Source organism: Pecten maximus, chromosome 6, assembly GCF_902652985.1.
Source record: "Pecten maximus chromosome 6, xPecMax1.1, whole genome shotgun sequence".
In the NCBI taxonomy this organism is placed as follows: Eukaryota; Metazoa; Mollusca; class Bivalvia; order Pectinida; family Pectinidae; genus Pecten; species Pecten maximus.
In genome coordinates, this window is record NC_047020.1 from 28247463 (window position 1) to 28274177 (window position 26715).

A 26715-nucleotide genomic window follows, 5' to 3' on the forward strand; every position below is an offset into this window, starting at 1 on the left:
AAATCTTTTTGTACTATTTATATAATGTTGTACAGTAGCTAAGATAAATTCATTGATATCATCCGATAGTGTATTGTCACCTGAAGTTAATACGATTGAATTAGAATAACCAATACGGTCATTAATTTCATTAATTAAATACAAATGTACCTAGAATTAGAGGAATTAGGACAAGTAAAAAAGAAATGATTATTATTTTCACTAGGTGAGCCACAGGTACAACTTGAATCAGGGATAAGATGATCTATTTTATGATGGTTCAAGTCACTTGCATTACTTCTTAATTGACACAAGATAATATTTAATTTACGAGGTATACAGTTTTTAAATTTAGCAGATATAGTATCATTATTAGGATTTGCTAAAGTTCGATTAAGATTGTTTTTGAAGGAACTTTAGACTTACAGCCTTGGTTAGTGAAGGATCAAGATTATTCCATGCCTGCATAGTGCTAGGAAAGAAACTCCTGTCATAGATTATGGTTCTTGATCTTGGTATATTAAAAAATCTATGATGACGCAGGTTATGAGTATTTTGCTGATGATTTATAAATGGTTCAATGATATTAAACAGATAGTCAGGGGTCATGTGATTTATGATTTTATACATTAAAATTAATTTGTGCTTATGACGCCTTGATTCTAATTTTTCCAAACCCGTTTCTTTATACAGTTTATAATGAGAAGTGCCACTTCTTAAACGAGTGATAATTTCCATTGCATCAATCTGAACAGATTCTAATAATTTAGATTCACCAATAGTGCAATTATCCCAAATAGAATCTGAATATTCCAAAATAGGTCTGACAAATGAACAGTATAATGTCATAAGAGTTTTTCTATCCACCTTATGCTTTATCATACGCAATAGATTTAGTCGTTTACATGCTTTATTGTAAATATCATTAATATGATCCCCCCTATGTGCCTTTTGAATTAAATATAAGTCCAAAATGTTTATGGAATGAATTTTGTTGAATTAATTGATCATCAAAAAATAAAGGAGGATTTATCCTTTTTTTTTTACTTACAGTTAGTGCAACTGTTTTATTAGGATTAAAATCAATTGTCCATTTCTTAGCCCAATTATTAATAGACTCAAGGTCATCATTTAACTCAGCAGTAGGAGTTCCAACATCACCATCAACAATAACATAGAGAGAAGTATCATCAGCAAATAATTTTAAATTTGTATTAATTTCATTAGTTATATCATTAATAAAAAGTAAGAATAAAAACGGTCCGAGTACCGATTCCTGTGGAACTGCAGCATTTATATGTTTAAATGTAGAGCTATAACCTTCAAAGATAACTCTTTGTTTTCTATCCGTAAGATAACTTTCAAACCATTTGTACAAATTACCAGATATGCCATATTTTTTTAACTTATATAAAAGACCCTGATGCCAGACTCTGTCAAAGGCTTTACTGATATCATAAAATACTAATCTTATATCCTTACCTTTATGTATATTATCCATAATTACGTTATATATTGATATTAATTGATTGACAGTAGAGTCTCTAGGTTGAAATCCTGATTGGTGCTCACTGATAATATGATGTTTAGTTACATAATTAAAGACATATTTAAAGATTATTTTTTCTAATATTTTACTTAAAATAGATGTAATTGCAATTGGTCTATCATCAATGGCACCTTTACCTTTATATAGAGCTTTAACATAAGCAGACTTCCAGGCTGTTGGAATTGTACCAGAAGTAACAGTTTTGTTAAATAGAATTTTGAGAGGTAAAATTATTGACGGTAGAAGATTTTTTTTTTATTATTTTAGGAAAAACATTATAAGGACCAGGAGGTTTACTATCATTAATTAAGTGGATTTGATCAATGATATCCTGATCTGATATTGTGATTGTACCAAGTTTGATATGACTAAGGGGAGGTAACTCCATGTTATAATTATGAACATTGGACGTACCTTATCGCCTTTGTATGCGTCACTGTGGTAATTACTGAATAGAACATCATCTGATTACTTATTATCGTTTTAAATTAAATAAACGTACATTAATTAAATACTTCGCTTCATTTATTACCCAGATCTTTAGCATGTCTGGGAATTCTCTACGGAGTTTTCGCCAAGTAAATGTTCTTTACATTTTGTAGGTGACTCTTGCCCTTCAGAATCACGAGCTTTTGGTATTGGTGTTTGTGGATTTATACCTATTAAGCAGAATACTTTCTTGTTATCGTCCATTAGGAAGTGGGACATATTTAGGCGCCCGTTATTCTCTTCTACAAAAACAACACAAATACAATAACTATATTTCACTGCGACATAGGCACTGACTGATATGTTTATTAAAAAACATCATGAATGAAAAAAAAAATAAAAAAATAGATAAATAATATAAAACAAAACAACAAAGACACAAAAACACACATTTCGCACACACATACAAATTCCTCACTTACCTATACCTATCTCATTAATAGAATAAAAACATTACGTGTGCTAGCTGTTACCCGTGTCGCCTGAATGAGACGTACACGTTAAACATAAGTCCATTTACACGTACAAGTACCGGTAGTGCCACCTCAAAGAGAAAATAATTACATCTTGATTCCTACCGTCAACTGGTTGAAAGCAATATGTATGTCTGGTACTTTCGTTGTCACTACCTTGTTCTAGATTTGAAAAAGCGACCTTGCCTGGTTTGACCTAACTGTACACGGCGCGTGTTATTATGGATCAGAAGACGCTTAAAAATATAAGTTTATTGTCACGGAAAAGCATTGATGAATTTAAGGAACGCACATTAACTATTTCTCTCCTTAAAACCCAGCGATGCTGTCCCATTGGCAACGTAAGGCTAAACACGCATTCAGAAAAATTGACGAAAGTTGTGCGAGGTCTTATATTCATTGTGCATTTTACTGGTATCCATGTTTACCTATATTCCGTCGGCAGATTAACCTATTTAGATTTAATGTTTTGTGTGACTGTTGCTATTCTCTCCTGGTCTTGAGAAATGGTATTAGAGGGCGATTACTGAATGTAATTAAATCAATTTACGATAATGTACGTTCCTGTGTTAAACTAAATGGTAAATTATCCGCCATGTTCGATTTGCATGTCGGATTATTGCAAGGAGAACCTTTATCCCCAATGCTCTATTCTCTTTTTGTAAACGATATGGAAAGTCATTTTATAAATTCTAATTGTCAAAGTTACTCATTACAGCTGATTAACCTCTTTATGTTAATGTACGCAGACGATACAGTCTTGTTTTCAGAGGACGTTACCGACCTCCAAAATATGCTTGATAGTTTACAGACTTATACTCTTAAATGGAACTTAAAAATAAACACTGATAAAACAAAAATTGTTGTTTTTAGGAAAAGAAAAAGAATGCTACCCTCTGAAAACTGGACTTTTAATGGAAACCCTATAGAAATTGTCGATAAGTTTTGTTACCTTGGCCTGATTTTTAACTTTAACGGTAGATTCACTGCAGCATTATATACTTTGGCTTCCCAAGGAAGAAAAGCATATTATCATTTAAAAAGAAAAATGAAAGTGTTCACCCTTAATATTGAAACGAAAATGTCTTTATTTGACACTTATGTTGCATGTGTTTTGAATTACGGATGTGAAGTATGGGGACAAGCTGTTTCACCACAAATTGAAAAAATTCATCTTTTTTTTCTCAAAGACTTACTTAATGTTAAGAAATCGGTAAATTCTTCTATGGTCTTCTTCGAAACTGGTAGATATTCATTGTATGTGCAACGTAAAATAGCAGTAATGAAATATTGGCTGAAATTACTAAAAACCAATAATTGTGTTTTAAAATCATGTTATGACGCACTTGTCGAATTGAATAATAAAAAACCTAATTGTAAAAGTAATTGGGTTTATCATATTAAAAATGAGCTTTGTAGTTTAGGTTTTGGTTATATTTGGAACAGCCAATACGTTTTAAATGAAAGTCATTTTATGCAAGTATATGTCCAGCGTGTTCATGATGTATTTATTCAAGAATTACGCAGTGCGTTTGATATATCGTCGAAATGTTATTTATACAAACATATTGTGGATACCTTCAATACTCAATTTTATCTTATTAAGCCAATTAATTATAAATTTAAAAAGTTATTGAGTCAATTCCGTATGCAAGGACACAGTCTAAATATTGAATCTGGGCGCTACAATAAAATACCTAGAAGTCAAAGAGTTTGCACAGTTTGTGACAAAAATGACGTCGAGGACGAAGTACATTTTGTGCTTCTTTGTCCTGCATATTCTGAACTAAGAAAAACATACATCAAAAAGTATTATTATTCTCGTCCAAGTGTTTATAAATTGATAGAATTATTTTCCAGTAAAAGTGTTAAAACCTTGAATAGATTGGGTAAATTTTTGTTACATGCCACTGCAGAAAGAAAAACTCTCCTTGTAAGTAACTAAATTAAATGCGTTTTGGAAATTATGATCACAGTTTTCATATGTAGTGTTCTTGTATATACATTATATATGTATGTAGAAAGTATGTTATTTATATTGAATAGTACATGTTTAAATTATGTCGTCATACTGTCATGACGTCATAGGCATGCAATACGTAGACGCTGTAATTGTTATGCATCAGTTACAAGTTTTCAAAAGCAATATGTTATTCATTATTATGTGTCGTAAGTATATTGCCTGTGTTGGGCCCTCCGCCATCTTGTCATTCAAGTTGCAATATGTATACATATTATATGAATATTGTGTTATCCTATATGCTGTGTTGCATTTGGAATAAATAGATTGAATTGAATGTGATGTCCCCGTTGTTCTTCGTATCAACATTGGTTCGGCCGAAGGGGCAAGTGAGATAATGCCGTGGTGCGGCGTCATGATATTGAGCCAGTAGCATGCTGGGATGGAGGACTACTGCGCTTGTTCAAATTAAACGAGAGTCTATAGTTAGTTAAATACTGACTGCAACGTTTAATTGCCAATTACTGTTATATCAAACTTTGTATTTATAGATAAGTAGATATTCCGGTAATGAAGCCCAATTACAAGATAAATTCGATTTTTCAATTGAAACTGGCTTAACAATTGATAGCCCTGCCCCCTGCCTTAACCAAAGAGTTTGGATTTTTCCGCCTATAAAACTCATCATATAGACGATTCCTTCCTTCCTTCCTTCCTTCCTTCCTTCCCACACACTCACTCACGTATACTATAACCGTTACTTATTTATATTAACGTAATATAATTCGTAACACGCCGACACAATTCGCAGATTGACCAGTACGGCTGTTAAAATCACCTATTGCTAAAACATCACCAAACTCTTTATATTTACCTACAGTTTCCTCTTGTAATACAAACAGATCTAAATCATTCTTTGCATAGTATGTGCTATTCACAGGAGGGAAATAATGAACAATTACATAGATATCCCTTCTAGACGTATATGACAGTTTGATTACACTAATGCTGTCTATAACAGTTTCCACTACACAACATTTCTCGCCTATGCAAGATTTGATAACTCTTTGTTTTCTATCCGTAAGATAACTTTCAAACCATTTGTACAAATTCCCAGATATGCCATATTTTTTTAACTTATATAAAAGACCCCGATGCCAGACTCTGTCAAAGGCTTTACTGATATCATAAAATACTAATCTTATATCCTTACCTTTATCTATATTATCCATATTTACGTTATATATTGATATTAATTGATTGACATGTTATAATTATGAACATTGGACGTACCTTATCGCCTTTGTATGCGTCACTGTGGTAATTACTGAATAGAACATCATATGATTACTTATTATCGTTTTAAATTAAATAAACATACATTAATTAAATACTTTCTATTCATATCGTATGCGCTTCATTTATTACTCAGATCTTTAGCATGTTTGGGAATTCTCTACGGAGTTTTCGCCAAGTAAATGTTCTTTACATTTTGTAGGTGACTCTTGCCCTTCAGAATCACGAGCTTTTGGTATTGGTGTTTGTGGATTTATACCTATTAAGCAGAATACTTTCTTGTTATCGTCCATTAGGAAGTGGGACATATTTAGGCGCCCGTTATTCTCTTCTACAAAAACAACACAAATACAATAACTATATTTCACTGCGACATAGGCACTGACTGATATGTTTATTAAAAAACATCATGAATGAAAAAAAAAAAAAAAATAGATAAATAATATAAAACAAAACAAAGACACAAAAACACACATTTCGCACACACATACAAATTCATCACTTACCTTTACCTATCTCATTAATAGAATAAAAACATTACATGTGTTAGCTGTTACCCGTGTCGCCTGAATGAGACGTACAAGTTAAACATAAGTCCATTTACACGTACACGTACCGGTAGTGCCACCTCAAAGAGAACATAATTACATCTTGATTCCTACCGTCAACTGGTTGAAAGCAATATGTATGTCTGGTACTTTCGTTGTCACTACCTTGTTCTAGATTTGAAAAAGCGACCTTGCCTGGTTTGACCTAACTGTACACGGTGCGTATTATTATGGATCAGAAGACGCTTAAAAAATATTTAAGTTTATTGTCACGGAAAAGTATTGATGAATTTAAGGAACGCACATTAACTATTTCTCTCCTTAAAACCCAGCGATGCTGTCCCATTGGAAACGTAAGGCTAAACACGCATTCAGAAAAAATGACGAAAGTTGTGCCAGGTCTTATATTCATTGTGCATTTTACTGGTATCCATGTTTACCTATATTCCGTCGGCAGATTGACCTATTCAGATTTAATGTTTTGTGTGACTGTTGCTATTCTCTCCTGGTCTTGATGTCCCCGTTGTTCTTCGTATCAACATTGGTTCGGCGGAAGGGGCAAGTGAGATAATGCCGTGGTGCGGCGTCATGATATTGAGCCAGTAGCATGCTGGGATGGAGGACTACTGCGCTTGTTCAAATTAAATGAGAGTCTATAGTTAGTTAAATACTGACTGCAACGTTTAATTGCCAATTACTGTTATTTCAAACTTTGTATTTATAGATAAGTAGATATTCCGGTAATGAAACTCAATTACAAGATAAATTCGATTTTTCTATTGAAACTGGCTTAACAATTGATAACCCTGCCCCCTGCCTTAACCAAAGAGTTTGGATTTTTCCGCCTATAAAACTCATCATATAGACGATTCCTTCCTTCCTTCCTTCCTTCCTTCCTTCCTTCCTGCCTTCCGTCCTTCCTTCCTTCCTTCCTTCCTTCCTTCCTTCCTTCCTTCCTTCCTTCCTTCCTTCCTTCCTTCCTTCCTTCCTTCCCACGCACTCACTCACGTATACTATAACCGTTACTTATTTATATTAACGTAATATAATTCGTAACACGCCGACACAATTCGATCGTTAAACTCCGACTTTCCAACATTTTCCGGTACTTGATTTGGATGAGACCAGAAAAGCCGGAACCCCATATTATGTATTTGTCTCAGTAATTCTAAATAGTCGGCGAAGATATTGACAGACCAACTATTGGCGAGAAAATGAACTTCCATGTAAAATTGTTTGACATCCTTTAAAATTCCGGTTTCCAGAATGTTGGGTAGGGATTGCCATTCTGATCGCTCTATGTCCATTTTCAAAATGTCAATTTGACGCTGAAACACAGAACGATTTATAATTAAAAACATTTCATTAAGAAATCATTTATAATTCCAGGTAGTAAAATATAACTTAGGTACATTGTTAAAGATTGGATGATTTTTTAATGCCATTTTGCTTGATCTTTATATACATGAATGATGTATTTTTCATAAAAGACAGTTGGCTTTGAAACTATCAGTTGTCTAGTTCGACTAAGCATGTTTAGGACTGATTTTGAAATATTTTTTGTAATGTTTTATCATATGCATATAAAATATTAAGGAACAACCGCGTGATTGATATTTTTGACTTTCTTTTAGGAGTGCCATTTCCATTTATATATGTTTGGATTGGCATTTTTTCCTTCTAGCTCAGCAGGTAGGTGCTCCGATGAGAAGCTGTTCTGATCCTAGTGTCATCATGGGACAGACTCCCTGTCAATAGAGGCGTGACTACTTACATTGTTATGTCCCAACATTGTCCGAATCGATTTCAAATTCATCATGCTCCATTCGACGCCTTCCATTTTAATGGTGCCATTTTGGCCGGACAATCCGAGATTGTGGAACCATTGTAGTTGAGATCGTCTTTGGTCCATTAGTCCAATACTAAAACATATTTAATAATTGAAAGAATATAACACGTTCATAGATGTAAGGAACAACATCATTGAAACAAAAGGCAAGTCACTGTCCATGCACTGCTATATTTCCCGGTGGTATTGCATTAAATATGAGAATGGAAAATTTTCTCCTAGACCATCTCCCATACATCTCCCATAGACCGTTTCCCATAGGCCATTTACCATAGATAATTCCCAACAGATCTTTCCCCATGCACCATCTCCCCTAGAGCATCTCCAATAGACCATTTCCCATATGCCATCTACCACAGATCATTCCCTATAGACCTTTCTCCCTTAGACCTTCAAAGTCCTATTATGACAAACTACATACCTAGGATCGAAGCTGTGCACTTCACAGCCAAAGTCGCGACGCTATCCTTTCATCGAATGACCAGTCATCCTTTATGCTTTAATAAAATAAGTGCATTGTTTTTAAAGACAACAATGCATTCTACAGAAGCAAAGGCATATATGGTAATAAGGTGTGAGTAACGAATAACAGTACAACGCATAACAAAATAAATTAATTAAAAAAACACCAATAGTTTACAACATAGATTTGAAATGATTATATATGATTAACATAGCTTATTTCACTATTATAGTAATAGGATGCAGATCTTACCCGAATGAGTAGACTAGACATGGTGAGGACGGTCTGTATTTATCATCGACACATACATCCCAGCCGCCATCGTCAATGTCACCAACCCGTAGTATTTCTTTACAGAGTACCTCGCTCGTCAATAGGTAGCTAGTAACAGTACATCAAATGTTACCTTTACCTGGCTAGATATCTAGACTTCTTAAAAATATACTATGTAAATTGTTAAAGGGAAATTAATTCTATTAGATAACGCTAATGTGTGAAAATTCACTAAAATTCCTATATCCCAGAAGAGTTTAGCACAAGTGCGTGCGACAACAAATACAAAGACCAGATCAAGGCATGTATGTGTGTGAAAACTTGCTTTAAATAATCCCCCCACCCCTCCCCCTTTACATATAAAGCATTTGACTAACTACAGATGTGTGCGTTATCGTGGCTATTACTATTGACTATATATCTATACTATTGGATCAAAGAGTCTAGAATTGGAATGTGTTGCAACACAAAGTTTCCACATATGAATATTAATGAAGACAATGGGGACAATTAATGGACGACATAATGGTATCATTTGGGGAGAAAATGCTCTCCTAACGCGATATGAAGTCAGACAGGATCGATGTTTGTGAACGTGAAGTTACCCGGATTTGACCTATATTTGTACAGCGCTTGTCGTGTATGAAGAAGATGCTTGCTCTCAGGTACGCATGGTCTTATTCTCCGTTAACCTTTTCAACGGGCTATATGTTGTCATCATTTTATCTATTCCAGTTGGAGTTATGGTTTAGTTATTATGTCAGTCTATAATTCAGGTTAGTGGTTCATGCAAGGTTATTTATAATTCATAAAAACAGCCAGGTTGATTGGTAGATTGCATTTGATACCCTTTTAATAGCCTTGGTCTTTCTTTTGAAGACGAAGCTTCTATATATGGGTAGTAGTGGATTTTCCGTAGTGCGAAAAGAGACATAGGACTATATTGCTTCGTCATAATAATAAAGATCTATAAGTCCCCATATCCACTGGGAAATATATTTCAGCAGACATTTCCTCTCCTTTCATGTAAAACTCTGAAAACGTGGCGGATAGACATACAAACTTGTATACATAACGTGATTCTATAGTACATAATTCCACGACTCGGTACACCACAGTTGAGCACTGACGACAAGGATTGGCGGGTAGACATTTTGCCTTATACATTATGTAATTCCACGTCTCTGTACGTTGTTACAACGGGAGACAATCATGCACTTTGTGGTTGTAAAGTTATTTTATATGGTATGTTAAGGTCAATAAATCAAGAAAAAACCAGACTACCACTGTACGAATGGCTGAATCAGGGTATTAAAGCAACATGGTAATGTTTCACTGATCTATTTTGATTTGATATAGGACTGTTACATAAACTGATTTACTAAAGCCGGCTGAGCACCACCATTACCTGAACAATTGGTTGAGCAACTGTTTTTTAGTCGAATTTTTCACCGTGATGGGAACACCTAGCGGGCCGTCTACTCTTCTCTCTCTCATCTTGAAAAGAACAGAAGCACGTAAGAAAATAAAAATGATGAAAAAAATGTGGTATACCCAATATGTTCAGGACGGTTGTCGCAATTGTATGGAAATCGGTATACTCGTGGGGATTTGAAATTATCAATTTCCATGAGGTACTCGAGTGTCCACACAATATGACCCTACTTCCGTGGGCAGGTAAATAAAACTTAGTTATTAGTTATAGTTCCTACTGTCTTTCATGTTAATGACTGTTAATTAAGGATCAATGCAAAACATTCTTTTAAATTAAAACAATAAAAATCTTTCAATGATAACCGTCATTGAAGCACAATACCCAGGAATTACGAAAATGAATGAAAAAAGTGATGATTCAAAAACTTAACTTAAAGAATATTAATTCCTTCGAATGCCATCAGAGACATGACCTGTCATAAAAGTGACTTATTATTGTAAAAACACTGGACGTGAAACACTACCATATTTAGCGTGTATCCTCCTGTCCGCCAAGGATTGTCTGAGAAGACATGTTTCGGATCTCTTTCAAAATGGTAGATTCTGAATCCTTCACCGTAAAGAGTTTTTAAGAGTAGTATTTGATTGATGTAGTTGGAAACGGAAGTGACGTTATTCACTGCGTGGAAGTCTACGGACAGCTGGTCGACGTGACGTAGAACCCCGCGTTGGAGAAGTCCATTAGCAATGTCGCCTGCTCCGTCACCTCGTATTAAAAGGACATCGATTCTTCCCTGAAATAAACAAAACATGTCATGTCTCTGCAGTTTTAATTGAGTGAGGGTGATGTTTCATTAATGTGTCAATAATTTCATTTGTTTACCAACATAGAAACAGCCAAGCTAACTTAAAGACATATTCTTTATAATCATTAACGTTGTAAACTTGAAAAACTGAGACTTCGAGCTCTTACCTCACGGGTTAACATGTTTGTGAGAGGTGTCTCCAGGTTCAAACTTTCCATTTCTGTTCTAATATCACTGTGGTTAGTAAAGTAAAGCACACAATATAATATATACAGAAGGAGAGTCATATTCAGCAGGATATCACCTCCAGCCTACAGTAATAGATACATAGCAAACAGATGTACAAGGTACATTTACTTTGTACACAAAGGGAATCAAAAACAGTTCCATACTCAGGCGATATAAACGCATGGTTTATTATCATTGGTAGACCAAATTAAACCCAAATTGTTCGGTCTTTTCCGTGACTGTCACATTATCTATCAGTATTAATGATATATCATAAATTACTTATTCTGAATTTACATTATGACGCAGACCGTTAATTATTTGGTCTATATTTACAACCTGACGTTATACTAGTACTACTAATCATTTTGTATTCTGTATCAGTATTTAATCTGTAAATTTAGATAATACCTTGTTAAGTTGCTGTTTAGTTATTGGAGTTAGAATATTAATTATTTATATATTTACGATTTTAAGATTTTCAATCCTCAGTCCTTTGTCCTATCTTACCTTGTTTTCAGCTGTCTTTGTTCACATTTGTACAGATCCTCAACATCTGTTTTAAAGAACACATTTTTCTCCTTATCGCTGAAATGATAAATTAAATTTGATAAATCAGAAAATGTCAACAAAATGTCAATAACATAGCTAAAGCTAAAGTTACTATACTTTGCCGACCTCCAGTTCAGGTCTGACTTGATTTACACATATTTGACTAGTACGACTTATATTTGACTGTGCTGAGCTCCAGTACAGGTCTAACTAATGGATTGATATTTGACTGTGCTGAGCTCCAGTTCAGGTATAAAATAATAACATTTAAGAGTACATAAAATGTGGAAGGTTCTGAACTCCCTCAGGCTTGAAATCTGATGTATCTATTTCGGGCCTCAAATTGAAGAGAGATGGTCAATCTTTAAAATAAGCTATAACATGTTGTCGATTTCTCGATATTAGTACACGAAATCGGGCGTGAAACTTCAAAATTCTCTCGACTTTGTTTACTCGGTCACGTTGACGTATTGGGGTCACCACACTTCAACTCCATTGGACATACAGTGTACTTTAAATACGAAATACGAAGTATGCCTAGTTTGGTTGATATTGGACAGTACTGACTTTCAGCTCAGGTCTAAGTAATGGACTGATATTTTTCTGAGCTAAAGTTCAGGCCTGACTAGTGGATTGATATTTGATTCTGCTGAGCTCCATTTCAGGGTTGACTAGGTAGACTGATATTGGACTGAGGTAACCTTAAGTTCAGGTCTAACTAGTGGACTGATATTTTATTGTGATCCACCTAGTTCAGGTATGACTAGATATTGGACTGTACTGACTTCCTGTTCAGGTCTTACGAATGGACTGATATTTTTCTGACTGACCTCAGGGTTAACTATTTGGGCTGATATTGGATTATGCTAATCTAAAGTTCAGGTCTGACTTTTATTTGACTTTTGTCTGACCAGTTCAACTTCTATTGTTCTGAACACCAAATGCTGCAATGTATACCCTGTTAAGATTGACGTCACCCATCATACTCACGTGATATCGTACACAAGACATTTCCCGTTTGTAGAGAAACCAGTACAGACGTATCGACCCGAACCGACACCTCCCAACATATCCTTGTTTGGACAGAAAAACTGAAGCGTGTTCATATATCTGAAACATTAGCGATTTCCTTCACATGACACGTTTCTAAAAAGAACAACTTCTTGACTTATAGGAAAAACAATTCTACAGGTGTATTACGTGCAATTCATAATATATATCTCTGTATTATTACAGATATCTTTGTTATATCACCTCCAATCAGGGAACAGGGATGACTTAAAAAAAACAATTGGCATATCAATTATAAACATACAATAACCTAGCTCGAGTTTCCTGTGGTCCTGACTCCATCCTACAACAGACATGGCCAGAGGGCTGACAATAACCATGGCGTAGTATTATAATTGTGACATAGATATATAATTCTTTTTGATTAAAGTTACGATGAGACTTAAGATAGTTTTTGCCAGATTTAGTGTGTTATGACCTAATTAAGCGCGTTGTAAATATCCAGATAAAGTTCTATACATACCTATGGTAGATCTCGGATACTACTTCCATAGACATTTTCTGTAAACTCTCGACACGTACATCCCTGAGCCTACTCTGTACGACGTGGCGGATTCGTTTGTATTGTGAGGCTCCGATCCTATAAGCAGAATCCACACGTATTTCCTTTTGGAGGATAGCATCGTCTTTGAATCGCTCTGCCTAGTAAATAAAGTCACGTGGATTTGAGTAAAATTGACCATACTACAGAATCTTATCTGAATCCCTTCATATATTATTTTGACATGCCCCTTTCCTCCCAGTCTCACCAGGAAAGGTAAAACTGGCCGAAATTTGAGGGCGTTATGAAAGATATATTGATTCGCAATTTGGTTCTGGAAGTCACTACATTAACTTATCTACGTTAAGTACGTTATGCCCAAAGTACTGGGTATGTTAGGCCCACAGTACTGGGTACGTTAGGCCCACAGTACTGGGTACGTTAGGCCCATAGTACTGGGTATGTTAGGCCCACAGTACTGGGTACGTTAGGCCCACAGTACTGGGTACGTTAGGCCCATAGTACTGGGTATGTTAGGCCCACAGTACTGGGTACGTTAGGCCCGTAGTATTGGGTACGTTAGGCCCACAGTACTGGGTACGTTAGGCCCGTAGTACTGGGTATGTTAGGCCCACAGTACTTGGTACGTTAGGCCCGTAGTATTTGGTACGTTAGGCCCACAGTACTGGGTACGTTAGGCCCATAGTACTGGGTATGTTAGGCCCACAGTACTGGGTACGTTAGGCCCACAGTACTGGGTACGTTAGGCCCATAGTACTGGGTATGTTATGCCCATGGTACTAGGTATGTTAGGCCCATGGTACTAGGTATGTTATGCCCATAGTACTAGGTATGTTAGGCCCATAGTACTGGGTATGTTAGGCCCATAGTACTGGGTATGTTAGGCCCATAGTACTGGGTATGTTAGGCCCATAGTACTGGGTACGTTAGGCCCACAGTACTGGGTACGTTAGGCCCACAATACTGGGTATGTTAGGCCCATAGTACTGGGTATGTTAGGCCCATAGTACTGGGTACGTTAGGCCCACAGTACTGGGTACGTTAGGCCCATAGTACTGGGTATGTTAGGCCCATAGTACTGGGTATGTTAGGCCCATAGTACTGGGTACGTTAGGCCCACAGTACTGGGTATGTTAGGCCCATAGTACTGGGTACGTTAGGCCCACAGTACTGGGTATGTTAGGCCCATAGTACTGGGTATGTTAGGCCCACAGTACTGGGTATGTTAGGCTCACAGTAATGGGTATGTTAGGCCCATAGTACTGGGTATGTTAGGCCCATAGTACTAGGTATGTTAGGCCCATAGTACTGGGTACGTTAGGCCCACAGTAATGGGTATGTTAGGCCCACAGTACTGGGTATGGTAGGCCCACAGTACTAGGTACAATTTTACTGTTCCACACTTGCCCATTCAAAGATGGATGGTATGGCGACGTACATGTTTTAGAGACCAACCAACCAATTGTTTTCCCATAGACTTTAGTGTTAACGTTTTGGAGTATTTCATTCAAATTCAAAAAAGTTGGGTCCTTCAGCTCAAATTTTCTCCGGGGTAGCCATTTTGAAAATAGGTGAATTTCGCAGTAAAAATTCTCAAAAATCTTAAATCTTAAACCTGTTTATTATTATTACCTGAACTTTTGGGAAAAAAATCAATCGGACTTACGAAATTTATATCAACATTTCTTATTGATAGTTACTATACACAGGGGCTGTTTCAAAAATATATTTTTTCAATTGGTTGGTTGTTCCCTATATAGAAATATGCAGAAGCTCGCATATTCCAGCCACAACACTCCCATCTATATTTCCCCTTGGTAGTATGGTGTTCAGTTGGACATCCCAACCTGATTAAAATTCAATCAACAGCCATCTTCACTACTGTTTCAGGATTCTAGCATGGCAGGGGACACCACTCAAGCCACTTAATGAACATGTCCACTAGCATGAGGATATACTTATTCCCATCCCGCGACACTTGTTATGGTCCATATGTATCCGTTCGCGGATAGTGAGCATGGCGTGTTCCGAGTTCAGCCAGAGCTTTCCGGGAAAGGCGTTTGTTAAAATAACAGGCCTTGTTTGAAGTATTGCATTACGCTGCCAGCTATCCCATACTAGATCACTGTACGTTTGAGTTCTTGAAGTGTTTTAGTCTGCCCGAAATGGCGCCAAGATGGGATGTCATGAGCTTTCTCCGGGGGGACCTGTTGTGTACATTTGGGGGTTAAGAACAAGAGTTTCGAGCCGGTCGGGTCCTTCCACACATAACATCGAACCCTGTTTCTACACTTCAGCTTGAAACGGCATCCCCAACAATTTCGGACTGCCGGACTGGTGAAACGCAGCTTCTGCTGTTCGGGGGTCCCTCCCGACTCCAGTCATGAAATTTGTGTCGCAAAATCCGGATCTTCCAGCGGTCGTTTATGCAGATGTTCCGGTTTAAAATATTCAGCCCAGTTTGGCCCTAAAGGCATCGCGATCTTGATCCTTCTTGGAGTTATTTGAACCTCGTAAACAACGTCCTCCTCTAATGTCCCCAACTGCTCCCCCGCTCGAGAGCAGCATCTACACCCCCACAAGGTAAGGCATCTAAAGGGATATTCCCTCGGTAACACCTGCAATCCAGCACTCTATCAGACACACCGGAAAGACTTTTCGCATTGACGTGCTCTCTCATTGCAGAGCAGAGCAAGTAATGACGAAAATGTCTGGTGAAGGTTACGATAGTGGTACAATACTTCGTCTGGCCGGGTGTCAGTGCGTTGCTTGCGAATGCAAAACTCGCTCCTTTCCCTCCTGAATCTGAGGCGACTCTGTCCGCATAGACCGGTCAGATGCGTCTGTATCTATGACGAAAATGTCTTCCTGGTTGTGGATAAGCCAAGGTCATAGGCCTTAGAAACACTGACTTCAGATTATGGAAAGCAATCTGGTGTTCTCTAGTCCAGTAAGTTCGTGTAACGGGGCAGCAATGCCTGCAAAGTTCTGCACATGTTCCCTGTGGTAGTTTGTGAAATCTAGGAAAGATTCAACCTCCTTGTTAGTCGGCACAGGCCACTCCTCTAATGTTTCGAGGTTGTTTGGATAAAGGGACACTCTCTCTACACAAACAGCCTTCCCAAAGAACAATACTTCGCTTCGAGACAGATGACATATCTTCTATTTCAGTTCCAGGTTGTAATTCTGCAGTAGTGTAAGAACCTCAGACAGGTTACCCAGATGAACCGAGTAATCAAAGTCCCCAAATGAGTGTCATCATAAATGGTCGTACTTAGAACTATAATGTCTTCTATGTACGCTAGGCACACCTTCCAACTTAGCCCCACAGGACACAAGTTGTACAACACGACTAAATGCAGCAGGACTATTAAACCTAAACAGTAATCAACAGTGCTCAAATAATCCATATTTAGTAAAGAAAGCAGTCTTACGTCGGTCCCTCTCGTCGACTTCAACTTGCCAATACCCCGTAGCCATGTCTAAAAAGTACTCATCAATTGAGTACCTGCTATTCCGTCAAAACAGCTTTCGGGAGAGGGAAGACGTCTTTTAGGTTCCGTATAAGTGATAAAAACACCCGGTACATTTGTAAGTTGGTATCATAAATGAATATTTTGCCTGTATCCTCCAAGGACAATGCATATATGCAATATGTGTTATGACACTATAAACACCATTTGATTACAGACCACTAAAGTGGAAATCTGTAAAGAAAAACACATCGCCTACTGAACACTGGTGACATTAAGCCCGATTATCACGACAGCTTGAACACTCCGTAAATATGAAAGGTTAAATACATTTTAGATCTAATTCTCATTTCCTTATCACTGATGTCCCAACCGTAAAAAATAAACTACACTGTATAATGAAAAGCAGTCCCTGTCATTCAATTGTAAGGAGTCCCAGCCAAACATTCTGCTTATTTATACAATATATTGAAGCCAGTGTAAATCGAAATGAATATCTAGTAACTAAGCAACTTATATGTGAACTTATATCTTATCATAATACCACTTTGAGCTTATTTTACGGAAGTATTCTCAGCCACCGTCGCTTCGATATATTATCTCTAGTTTGTAAAAACGTCAAATATTTATGGTCAAATTTCGGATTCCGTACCACTCTGATATCGTACAAATCGTTTCTGTTTTAAGTGCTAAAAGTGAAAAGAAAATATTCGAGATTTTTTTGTCTGCATAGACCATAGTACAATGTTGTAATTCATTATTTGGCGATAGTGGAAAAATGTAACATTAGCGCGTATACGTTACACTCAATCAAAATAGTATTCAGCAATAAATATATGGTGTTCTGATACTTGAACATCCAATGTTATTGATGACAAAAACGGACTGTTGTGTGTTATAGTTAAATCATACTTAAATGAATCTTACATCGTAAAGTGCAAATGGCGCTGTGTCGCTAGATACTCCTTTTTCGGCCCCTCGATGTGTCATGGTCATTGGGACGTTTTGAGTAGCGGCTTTACGAGTATTTGTTGTAGGCTGGACTGGTGATTCCATGAATTGACAAAGTATATAAAACACAGAAACGAGGAGTCCAATTACACACAAGGACGTCCGATACTTCAATGATAGCGACATCTTGTTGTTTCTGTGGATAAAAAAATAAAACGTTTGTGTCACCATGAGTCAAATAACCGAATCATACAAGCCTATTATATCCCTACCTTGTTTCAATTGGTATTGTTGATTTAGCTCTATGATGTTTAAATAATCAATAATATCAATCAATTTCTAAGATGTCATTTTTAGTTATGTGTTATTGGATGTTTGTCAATCACGAACGTCATATGTTAACTTGTAACGACGCCAGTCTAGGATCATGTATGAATGTCAATTTTATATCAACGTTTTTCCAACTGGCATTTAGAGATAAAGTCACACATTTTTATAAGGTGGTTATTCCGCAGAATATGAATTCGTTTTAGACTATGGACGACTCGAACTCGGAAATAATCCTGAGATGGTTTTGACCAAGTGTTGTTATTTTTGGATGGGGTCCGAAATCCAAGATGGCCGGCTTGGCAGCCATCTTAGAAAAACACTTTTAAAGATTATGTTTCAGTTCCACTGGTACCATTGAGCGGAAAATTGGTAGGGATGTTAAGGAAGAGTTTCCAACAAAGTGTTGTTATTTTCAAGCCTCTTAAAAACTTTGACACAACAATGGCCATCCATTTTGAGAAAAAAAAATACGTTTCAAACTTCTTAAGTTTTATCACCAGTTGGTTTCGACTCAACCTTATATTAAATCAACAGGTGTGCCTGTTATTTTCGGTGACCGCTACATTTGCAGAATGACCGTATATATGTGAAAAACCAACAACTAGGCATCTATAATAAGGTTTTATTTAAATTTTGTTCTCGTTTGAAATAAAGAACTGCGAAGTGCATTTCTTAACAGATAATGGTGCATCTGTGGCGTTAAAAATGTAAAATATTTTCTTCGGATGATCATAGCGGGTGGTGAAATTAGAAAATAATAAATCTTGGATATGCAATGGTTATAAATTCGAAATTTTGGATTAATTCAACTATCTAGGTGTTCTCTTGTACTAGGGAACAACCAACCAATTGAAAAAATATATTTTTGAAACAGCCCCTGTGTATAGAAAGTTGAGCCAAGGATAAAATGTCTGGCAGCCACTGATTGGTCAGTATGTTATGAAGCGAGAAAATAGATATGTAGCCTGATAGGTAACTATCAATAAGAAATGTTGATATAAATTTCGTAAGTCCGATTGATTTTTTTCCCAAAGTTCGGGTAATTATGATAAACAGGTAAACATTTAAGATTTTTGAGAATTTTTACTGCGAAATTCACCCTATTTTCAAAATGGCTACCCTGGAGAAAATTTGAGCTGAAGGACCCAACTTTTTTTTTGATTAGGTGTTATATCAGACCCTAAACTTTTGTTATAAACCATAATTGTTATATTGAATTCAAGAATTTGAATGAAATACTCCAAAACGTTAACACTTAAGTCTATGGGAAAACAATTGGTTGGTTGGTCTCTACTATAATTGGAAGTTAGAAAAAAGAAGCTGAACAAAGCCGAGGCCGAAAAGCACTATTTTATGGTTGTGAAACATGGGCTTAGCATACGGCTCCAGAGGTTGAAAAATACATCTAACTTTTTTAAAACAATTAATAGGTCTACAGAAAAATAACTGTAATGATATTGGTTTATTATAAATTAGGCAGATTCCCTTTGGCGATCTGACGAAAGATTAAGACACTTCAATATCGGATAAAATTGAAGAATACAGATAATTGTATATTGCAAGCATGTTATAATGAAATGAAAATTAACGGAGATGGTTGGATGATCGGCATAAAACAAAATTTCAATAGAATAGGGCTTGGATATGTATGGGATCTCAAGGAGATAAACGATATATCATACCGATTTTTTAAAGAAAGGATTAGTAGATATTTTCAAACAGGATTATATAACACAATTCAATACCTGCAGTAAAGCTCAGCTGTAGACTCGGTAGATATTATTTGTAGTCTGTTGAGTAAAATATTCAATAAATCCTTCACCTGTTCTATTTCCTAAACTCTCGATTCTTCATCAATTTAAAGACATGCATAACTATGAAAGTTTTGATTAAGTTTAAAAACATCAATATAATTAATCAGTATAGCTCACCACCAAACCCCCCTCCCTCCTATATATGTAAACAGTAGAAGAATCAAACTTTAGGATATTGCAAGTGGTGTATATTTAATAGAAATTCTCTTTCACATTTTGTTTTATTGCTGATATTTTCCATCTCAATATTGTAAATTTGAGGTATGGCGCATATTGGCCTGTTTCGACCTAATGGTGACCGTTTTCAAAATCAAAAAAATATTGTTAAAAAGTGAGTTTTTGAATACAAACCTTAAATCTATAACATATAAAAATTCTTATTTGCGAAAAATTTGTTTGTTCACTGCAATTGATATTTCATTAAGTGACCATAAAGTTGCATCATCGGGCTATTTGCAACTTTCGAGGGGGGTTTTCCCGCATTCGTATCATTTTTTGACATAGAGCGCATCATAAGACCAACTATTACAGTGTCTTATTTTATTCTATGTACAAAAAGACAACTAAAATCCTATTCTTAAAAAGTGGTCCTCCGATGCGCTGGTATCGAAAAATTGAAAAAACGTAGTTGATAAAATATTTTAATTTTCGCATTAACTAGACTGACTATAACTGATAACTTAAAGTTCACAACCCATAAGTCCGCATAGCTCATATGGTAGAACCATCGCTTAGAAACCCGATGGTTCGGAGTTCGAATCACCAAGATGTATCTTATTAATACACGTATTTTGCTATGTTTCTAAGAATAATACCATATAATTTTTCTAGGTCATATTTGAAAGAATTTTTTAACATTAAATGCATATTCAATATGAAATATTTAGTATCAAGATAGAAATGTTGAGATAGAAAATTTTAGCTTGGATAAAAAAGAGTAAAATCATAACCGATTTACTCCATATCATTCAAAGTAAAATGTAAATGAACTGCAGTGTCGACCACAGGCATACATAGAATCAATTTAACTTTATTTCCTATGGTATTGATTGACTACATACATGTAATCCGTTCACAACACACGGCGCGCCAATGGACCATGACGATCTATTTTGGTAATGTGGGAATCACTGGGGTCACGTGATATTTTACCTGTACTATCGCCGTAGGTCAGGATAAGCGGAAAACGACCATACCTCTTTCAATTGAAGGGAAGAGGTTTAACATAAGCTTTACAGCTTGTCTTCATATCCTGTTCAGTCCTGAAGCGATATGAAACGAAATAAAGTTTATACTTAGGTTCAGCTATATAACTGAATTTTGGTTACAGAGCTATTTAAATAAAGCAGCCGAAAGTCCATAATAACAACAATCCAGCTTTTAAAGTGGACAATCTGATTATTTTACTGATAAAGCAGTACATTTATAGGTGTAGATGTTTGCATAAATCGCTAAATATTCAATCATTTTTGTATTCTATTGTAGATCACTATAAAATACAGAAATTCATTACCAACAAGAAATGCCAGGTTACAAAATACAAATTTGTAAATGATTGGAAGAAATGGGAAAAACTAATACAAATTTTTGGTTAAGACATGTTTATTTCTTACATCCAGTTGAACATTGTTATAATTATTTTCCTCCATCTTCTGTATATAATTTTTAGGTCTATGACCTCAGCCCTGATATGTCAGTAGTGCCTATATCTAGGTTTCGCCATCGTCTCTCCATCCTTCTCTCGCTCTATTTCCATCTCTCTTTTTCTCTCTCTCTTTCATAAACAAAATTGATTTTACAGGAATTTCAATCTTTTCATTTTATTCTTCTTTTCTTCTTTCTTCCTCATTTTTTTCTGTGCGTGTAAGTGAGTGCATGTGTAAGATTGGTCGTGTATATGTGTATTGTAAGTATATAAAAACTTCTATATGTATGTTAAAAGAATGTAGATGTATGTAAGGAAGTGCATGCGAGTGATATGTATTTGGCTATTGCTGTGTTCTAACTACATGAGCAGACATGTGAGTAAGTGTATGTGTATAAATTGTTTTGTATGTCATTATATATTTGCAAGTGTGTAAGTAGCCTCTGTAGATGGATATGTGTGACAAATATTAAAATGTATAAAAGAAAGAATTCTATGATGTACATTTCGGAGAATGTAAGAGATGTGTGATTTGTTTGTATTATGTATAAATGATTTTCTTCAAAATAAAACAAATACAAAAAAAAAAAAAAAAAAAAAGCTAAAAAAAAAAAAAAAAAAAGCAGCCGAAAGTCATCTCATAGAAACAGATAGATATCAAAATATTTATCGCAGAAATAGATCATGCTCCTTGTTTGATCTTGAAGATATAGAATATGAATTTCATTTTATTCTTAACAGCTAGCATTTCTCCGCATTGCGTATATCTCCAATAAAACCATATTTTACCAGGACCGCAAATGTCTTAAAGCAAGTACAATTACTAACGACGGGTATAATATATGGGGAATGACAAACCTGTGGAAATAACTCGCTATGAAGAAAAGAAAATCTACATTAGATAAGGATTATGTAGATGTGTTGTCTACACTGGAGTGTACGTATGCCTTCTATGTACCTGTATTATTAAGTATTTTTGTAGTATAGTATTGTTTTGAACCGATAACTCGTATGACTCAAGGTAATACAAAACTTGAACCAGAACTTGAACTCTTCTAAAATGATTCCATTAAGGCAACAAACCCGTTATGCAACAAACTGATATAAAATAATGACTTACCGTTAAACTGACGTTTACCCTTGGCCATTCAAAACTGGTGTTAACTGACCAAGTTCCACCCTATCGGTGTATAGACCCTAGAGCATTGATAGTAGCATTGTGTTAATATACCAAAGTCGCTCTGGCATGAAAGGATTATAGAATGGACGTCTTAATTACAAAGGAAATAGTCTGTCACTTTTTACAACTTATAGACGACTTCTCCCATAATGTATCAATAATACAAACTATTCTTCAACATTTTAAGTATATTGTCGATGCATTATACCTCATAGATTATTGATAAATATTCATCTAAACTTACATTCACCTCATACTGTGTGTATTGTGTGTGACCAGTGTCCATGTATGTGTTCAGTACATTTTCCCTATACTGTGTGTATTGTGTGTGACCAGTGTCCATGTATGTGTTCAGTACATTTTCCCCATACTATGTGTATTGTGTGTGACCAGTGTCCACGTATGTGTTCAGTACATTTTTCCCATACTGTGTGTATTGTGTGTGACCAGTGTCCATGTATGTGTTCAGTACATTTTCCCCATACTGTGTGTATTGTGTGTGACCAGTGTCGACGTATGTGTTCAGTACATTTTTCCTATACTGTGTGTATTGTGTGTGACCAGTGTCCATGTATGTGTTCAGTACATTTTCCCATACTGTGTGTATTGTGTGTGACCAGTGTCCACGTATGTGTTCAGTACATTTTTCCCATACTGTGTGTATTGTGTGTGACCAGTGTCCATGTATGTGTTCAGTACATTTTCCCATACTGTGTGTATTGTGTGTGACCAGTGTCCACGTATGTGTTCAGTACATTTTTCCCATACTGTGTGTATTGTGTGTGACCAGTGTCCATGTATGTGTTCAGTACATTTTCCCTATACTCTGTGTATTGTGTGTGACCAGTGTCCATGTATATGTTCAGTACATTTTCCCCATACTGTGTGTATTGTGTGTGACCAGTGTCGACGTATGTGTTCAGTACATTTTTCCCATACTGTGTGTATTGTGTGTGACCAGTGTCCATGTATGTGTTCAGTACATTTTCCCTATACTCTGTGTATTGTGTGTGACCAGTGTCCATGTATATGTTCAGTACATTTTCCCCATACTGTGTGTATTGTGTGTGACCAGTGTCCACGTATGTGTTCAGTACATTTTCCAATACTGTGTGTATTGTGTGTGACTAGTGTCCACGTATGTGTTCAGTACATTTTCCCTCATACTTTGTGTATTGTGTGTGACCAGTGTCCACGTATGTGTTCAGTACATTTTCCCTCATACTTTGTGTATTGTGTGTGACTAGTGTCCACGTATGTGTTCAGTACATTTTCCCCCATACTGTGTGTATTGTGTGTGACTAGTGTCCACGTATGTGTTCAGTACATTTTCCCCCATACTGTGTGTATTGTGTGTGACTAGTGTCCACGTATGTGTTCAGTACATTTTCCCTCATATTGTGTGTATTGTGTGTGACTAGTGTCCACGTATGTGTTCAGTACATTTTCCCCCATACTGTGTGTATTGTGTGTGACTAGTGTCCACGTATGTGTTCAGTACATTTTCCCTCATATTGTGTGTATTGTGTGTGACTAGTGTCCATGTATATGTTCAGTACATTTTCCCCATACTGTGTGTATTGTGTGTGACCAGTGTCCACGTATGTGTTCAGTACATTTTCCAATACTGTGTGTATTGTGTGTGACCAGTGTCCACGTATGTGTTCGGTACATTTTCCCTCATACTGTGTGTATTGTGTGTGACTAGTGTCCACGTATGTGTTCAGTACATTTTCCCTCATACTTTGTGTATTGTGTGTGACCAGTGTCCATGTATATGTTCAGTACATTTTCCCCATACTGTGTGTATTGTGTGTGACCAGTGTCCACGTATGTGTTCAGTACATTTTCCCTCATACTTTGTGTATTGTGTGTGACTAGTGTCCACGTATGTGTTCAGTACATTTTCCCCATACTGTGTGTATTGTGTGTGACCAGTGTCCACGTATGTGTTCAGTACATTTTCCCCATACTGTGTGTATTGTGTGTGACTAGTGTCCATGTATGTGTTCAGTACATTTTCCCCATACTGTGTGTATTGTATGTGACTAGTGTCCGCGTATGTGTTCAGTACATTTTCCCCATACTGTGTGTATTGTGTGTGACCAGTGTCCACGTATGTGTTCAGTACATTTTCCCATACTGTGTGTATTGTGTGTGACCAGTGTCCACGTATGTGTTCAGTACATTTTCCCCATACTGTGTGTATTGTGTGTGACCAGTGTCCATGTATGTGTTCAGTACATTTTCCCCATACTGTGTGTATTGTATGTGACTAGTGTCCGCGTATGTGTTCAGTACATTTTCCCCATACTGTGTGTATTGTGTGTGACCAGTGTCCACGTATGTGTTCAGTTCATTTTCCCCATACTGTGTGTATTGTGTGTGACCAGTGTCCACGTATGTGTTCAGTACATTTTCCTCATACTGTGTGTATTGTATGTGACTAGTGTCCACGTATGTGTTCAGTACATTTTCCTCATACTGTGTGTATTGTGTGTGACTAGTGTCCACGTATGTGTTCAGTACATTTTCCCCATACTGTGTGTATTGTGTGTGACTAGTGTCCACGTATGTGTTCAGTACATTTTCCTCATACTGTGTGTATTGTGTGTGACTAATGTCCACGTATGTGTTCAGTACATTTTTCCCATACTGTGTGTATTGTGTGTGACTAGTGTCCACGTATGTGTTCGGTACATTTTCCCCATACTGTGTGTATTGTATGTGACTAGTGTCCACGTATGTGTTCAGTACATTTTCCTCATACTGTGTGTATTGTGTGTGACTAGTGTCCGCGTATGTGTTCAGTACATTTTCCCCATACTGTGTGTATTGTATGTGACTAGTGTCCACGTATGTGTTCAGTACATTTTTCCTCATACTGTGTGTATTGTATGTGACCAGTGTCCACGTATGTGTTCAGTACATTTTCCCCATACTGTGTGTATTGTATGTGACCAGTGTCCATGTATATGTTCAGTACATTTTCCCCATACTGTGTGTATTGTATGTGACCAGTGTCCACGTATGTGTTCAGTACATTTTCCCCATACTGTGTGTATTGTGTGTGACCAGTGTCCATGTATATGTTCAGTACATTTTCCCCATACTGTGTGTATTGTGTGTGACTAGTGTCCATGTATGTGTTCAGTACATTTTCCCATACTGTGTGTATTGTGTGTGACTAGTGTCCACGTATGTGTTCAGTACATTTTTCCTCATACTGTGTGTATTGTATGTGACCAGTGTCCACGTATGTGTTCAGTACATTTTCCCCATACTGTGTGTATTGTGTGTGACCAGTGTCCACGTATGTGTTCAGTACATTTTCCCCATACTGTGTGTATTGTGTGTGACTAGTGTCCACGTATGTGTTCAGTACATTTTCCTCATACTGTGTGTATTGTGTGTGACCAGTGTCCACGTATGTGTTCAGTACATTTCCCCTCATACTGTGTGTATTGTGTGTGACTAGTGTCCACGTATGTGTTCAGTACATTTTTCCTCATACTGTGTGTATTGTGTGTGACTAGTGTCCACGTATGTGTTCGGTACATTTTTCCTCATACTGTGTGTATTGTGTGTGACTAGTGTCCACGTATGTGTTCGGTACATTTTTCGTCATACTGTGTGTATTGTGTGTGACTAGTGTCCACGTATGTGTTCGGTACATTTTTCCTCATACTGTGTGTATTGTGTGTGACTAGTGTCCACGTATGTGTTCAGTACATTTTCCCCATACTGTGTGTATTGTGTGTGACCAGTGTCCATGTATGTGTTCAGTACATTTTCCCTCATACTGTGTGTATTGTGTGTGACTAGTGTCCACGTATGTGTTCAGTACATG

At 36.5% G+C, this 26715-nt stretch overlaps 1 protein-coding gene across 1 annotated transcript; it reads right to left on the minus strand.

Annotated features, from left to right (window-relative positions):
* Nucleotides 1-2286: 2286 nt before the first annotated feature.
* LOC117330126 lies at nt 2287-22876 on the minus strand. The gene is made up of 13 exons (XM_033888344.1): nt 22806-22876; nt 21193-21302; nt 17873-18092; nt 13434-13612; nt 12890-13009; nt 11858-11935; nt 11287-11353; nt 10838-11107; nt 10288-10376; nt 8859-8987; nt 8069-8216; nt 7325-7622; nt 2287-5215 (listed from the first exon to the last, which is right to left on the minus strand). Exons 3-13 carry the CDS (start codon nt 18080-18082, stop codon nt 5208-5210), a joined length of 1596 nt encoding a protein of 531 aa, XP_033744235.1. The 5' UTR covers nt 18083-18092; nt 21193-21302; nt 22806-22876; the 3' UTR covers nt 2287-5207.
* Between the last annotated feature and the right edge of the window lie 3839 nt (nt 22877-26715).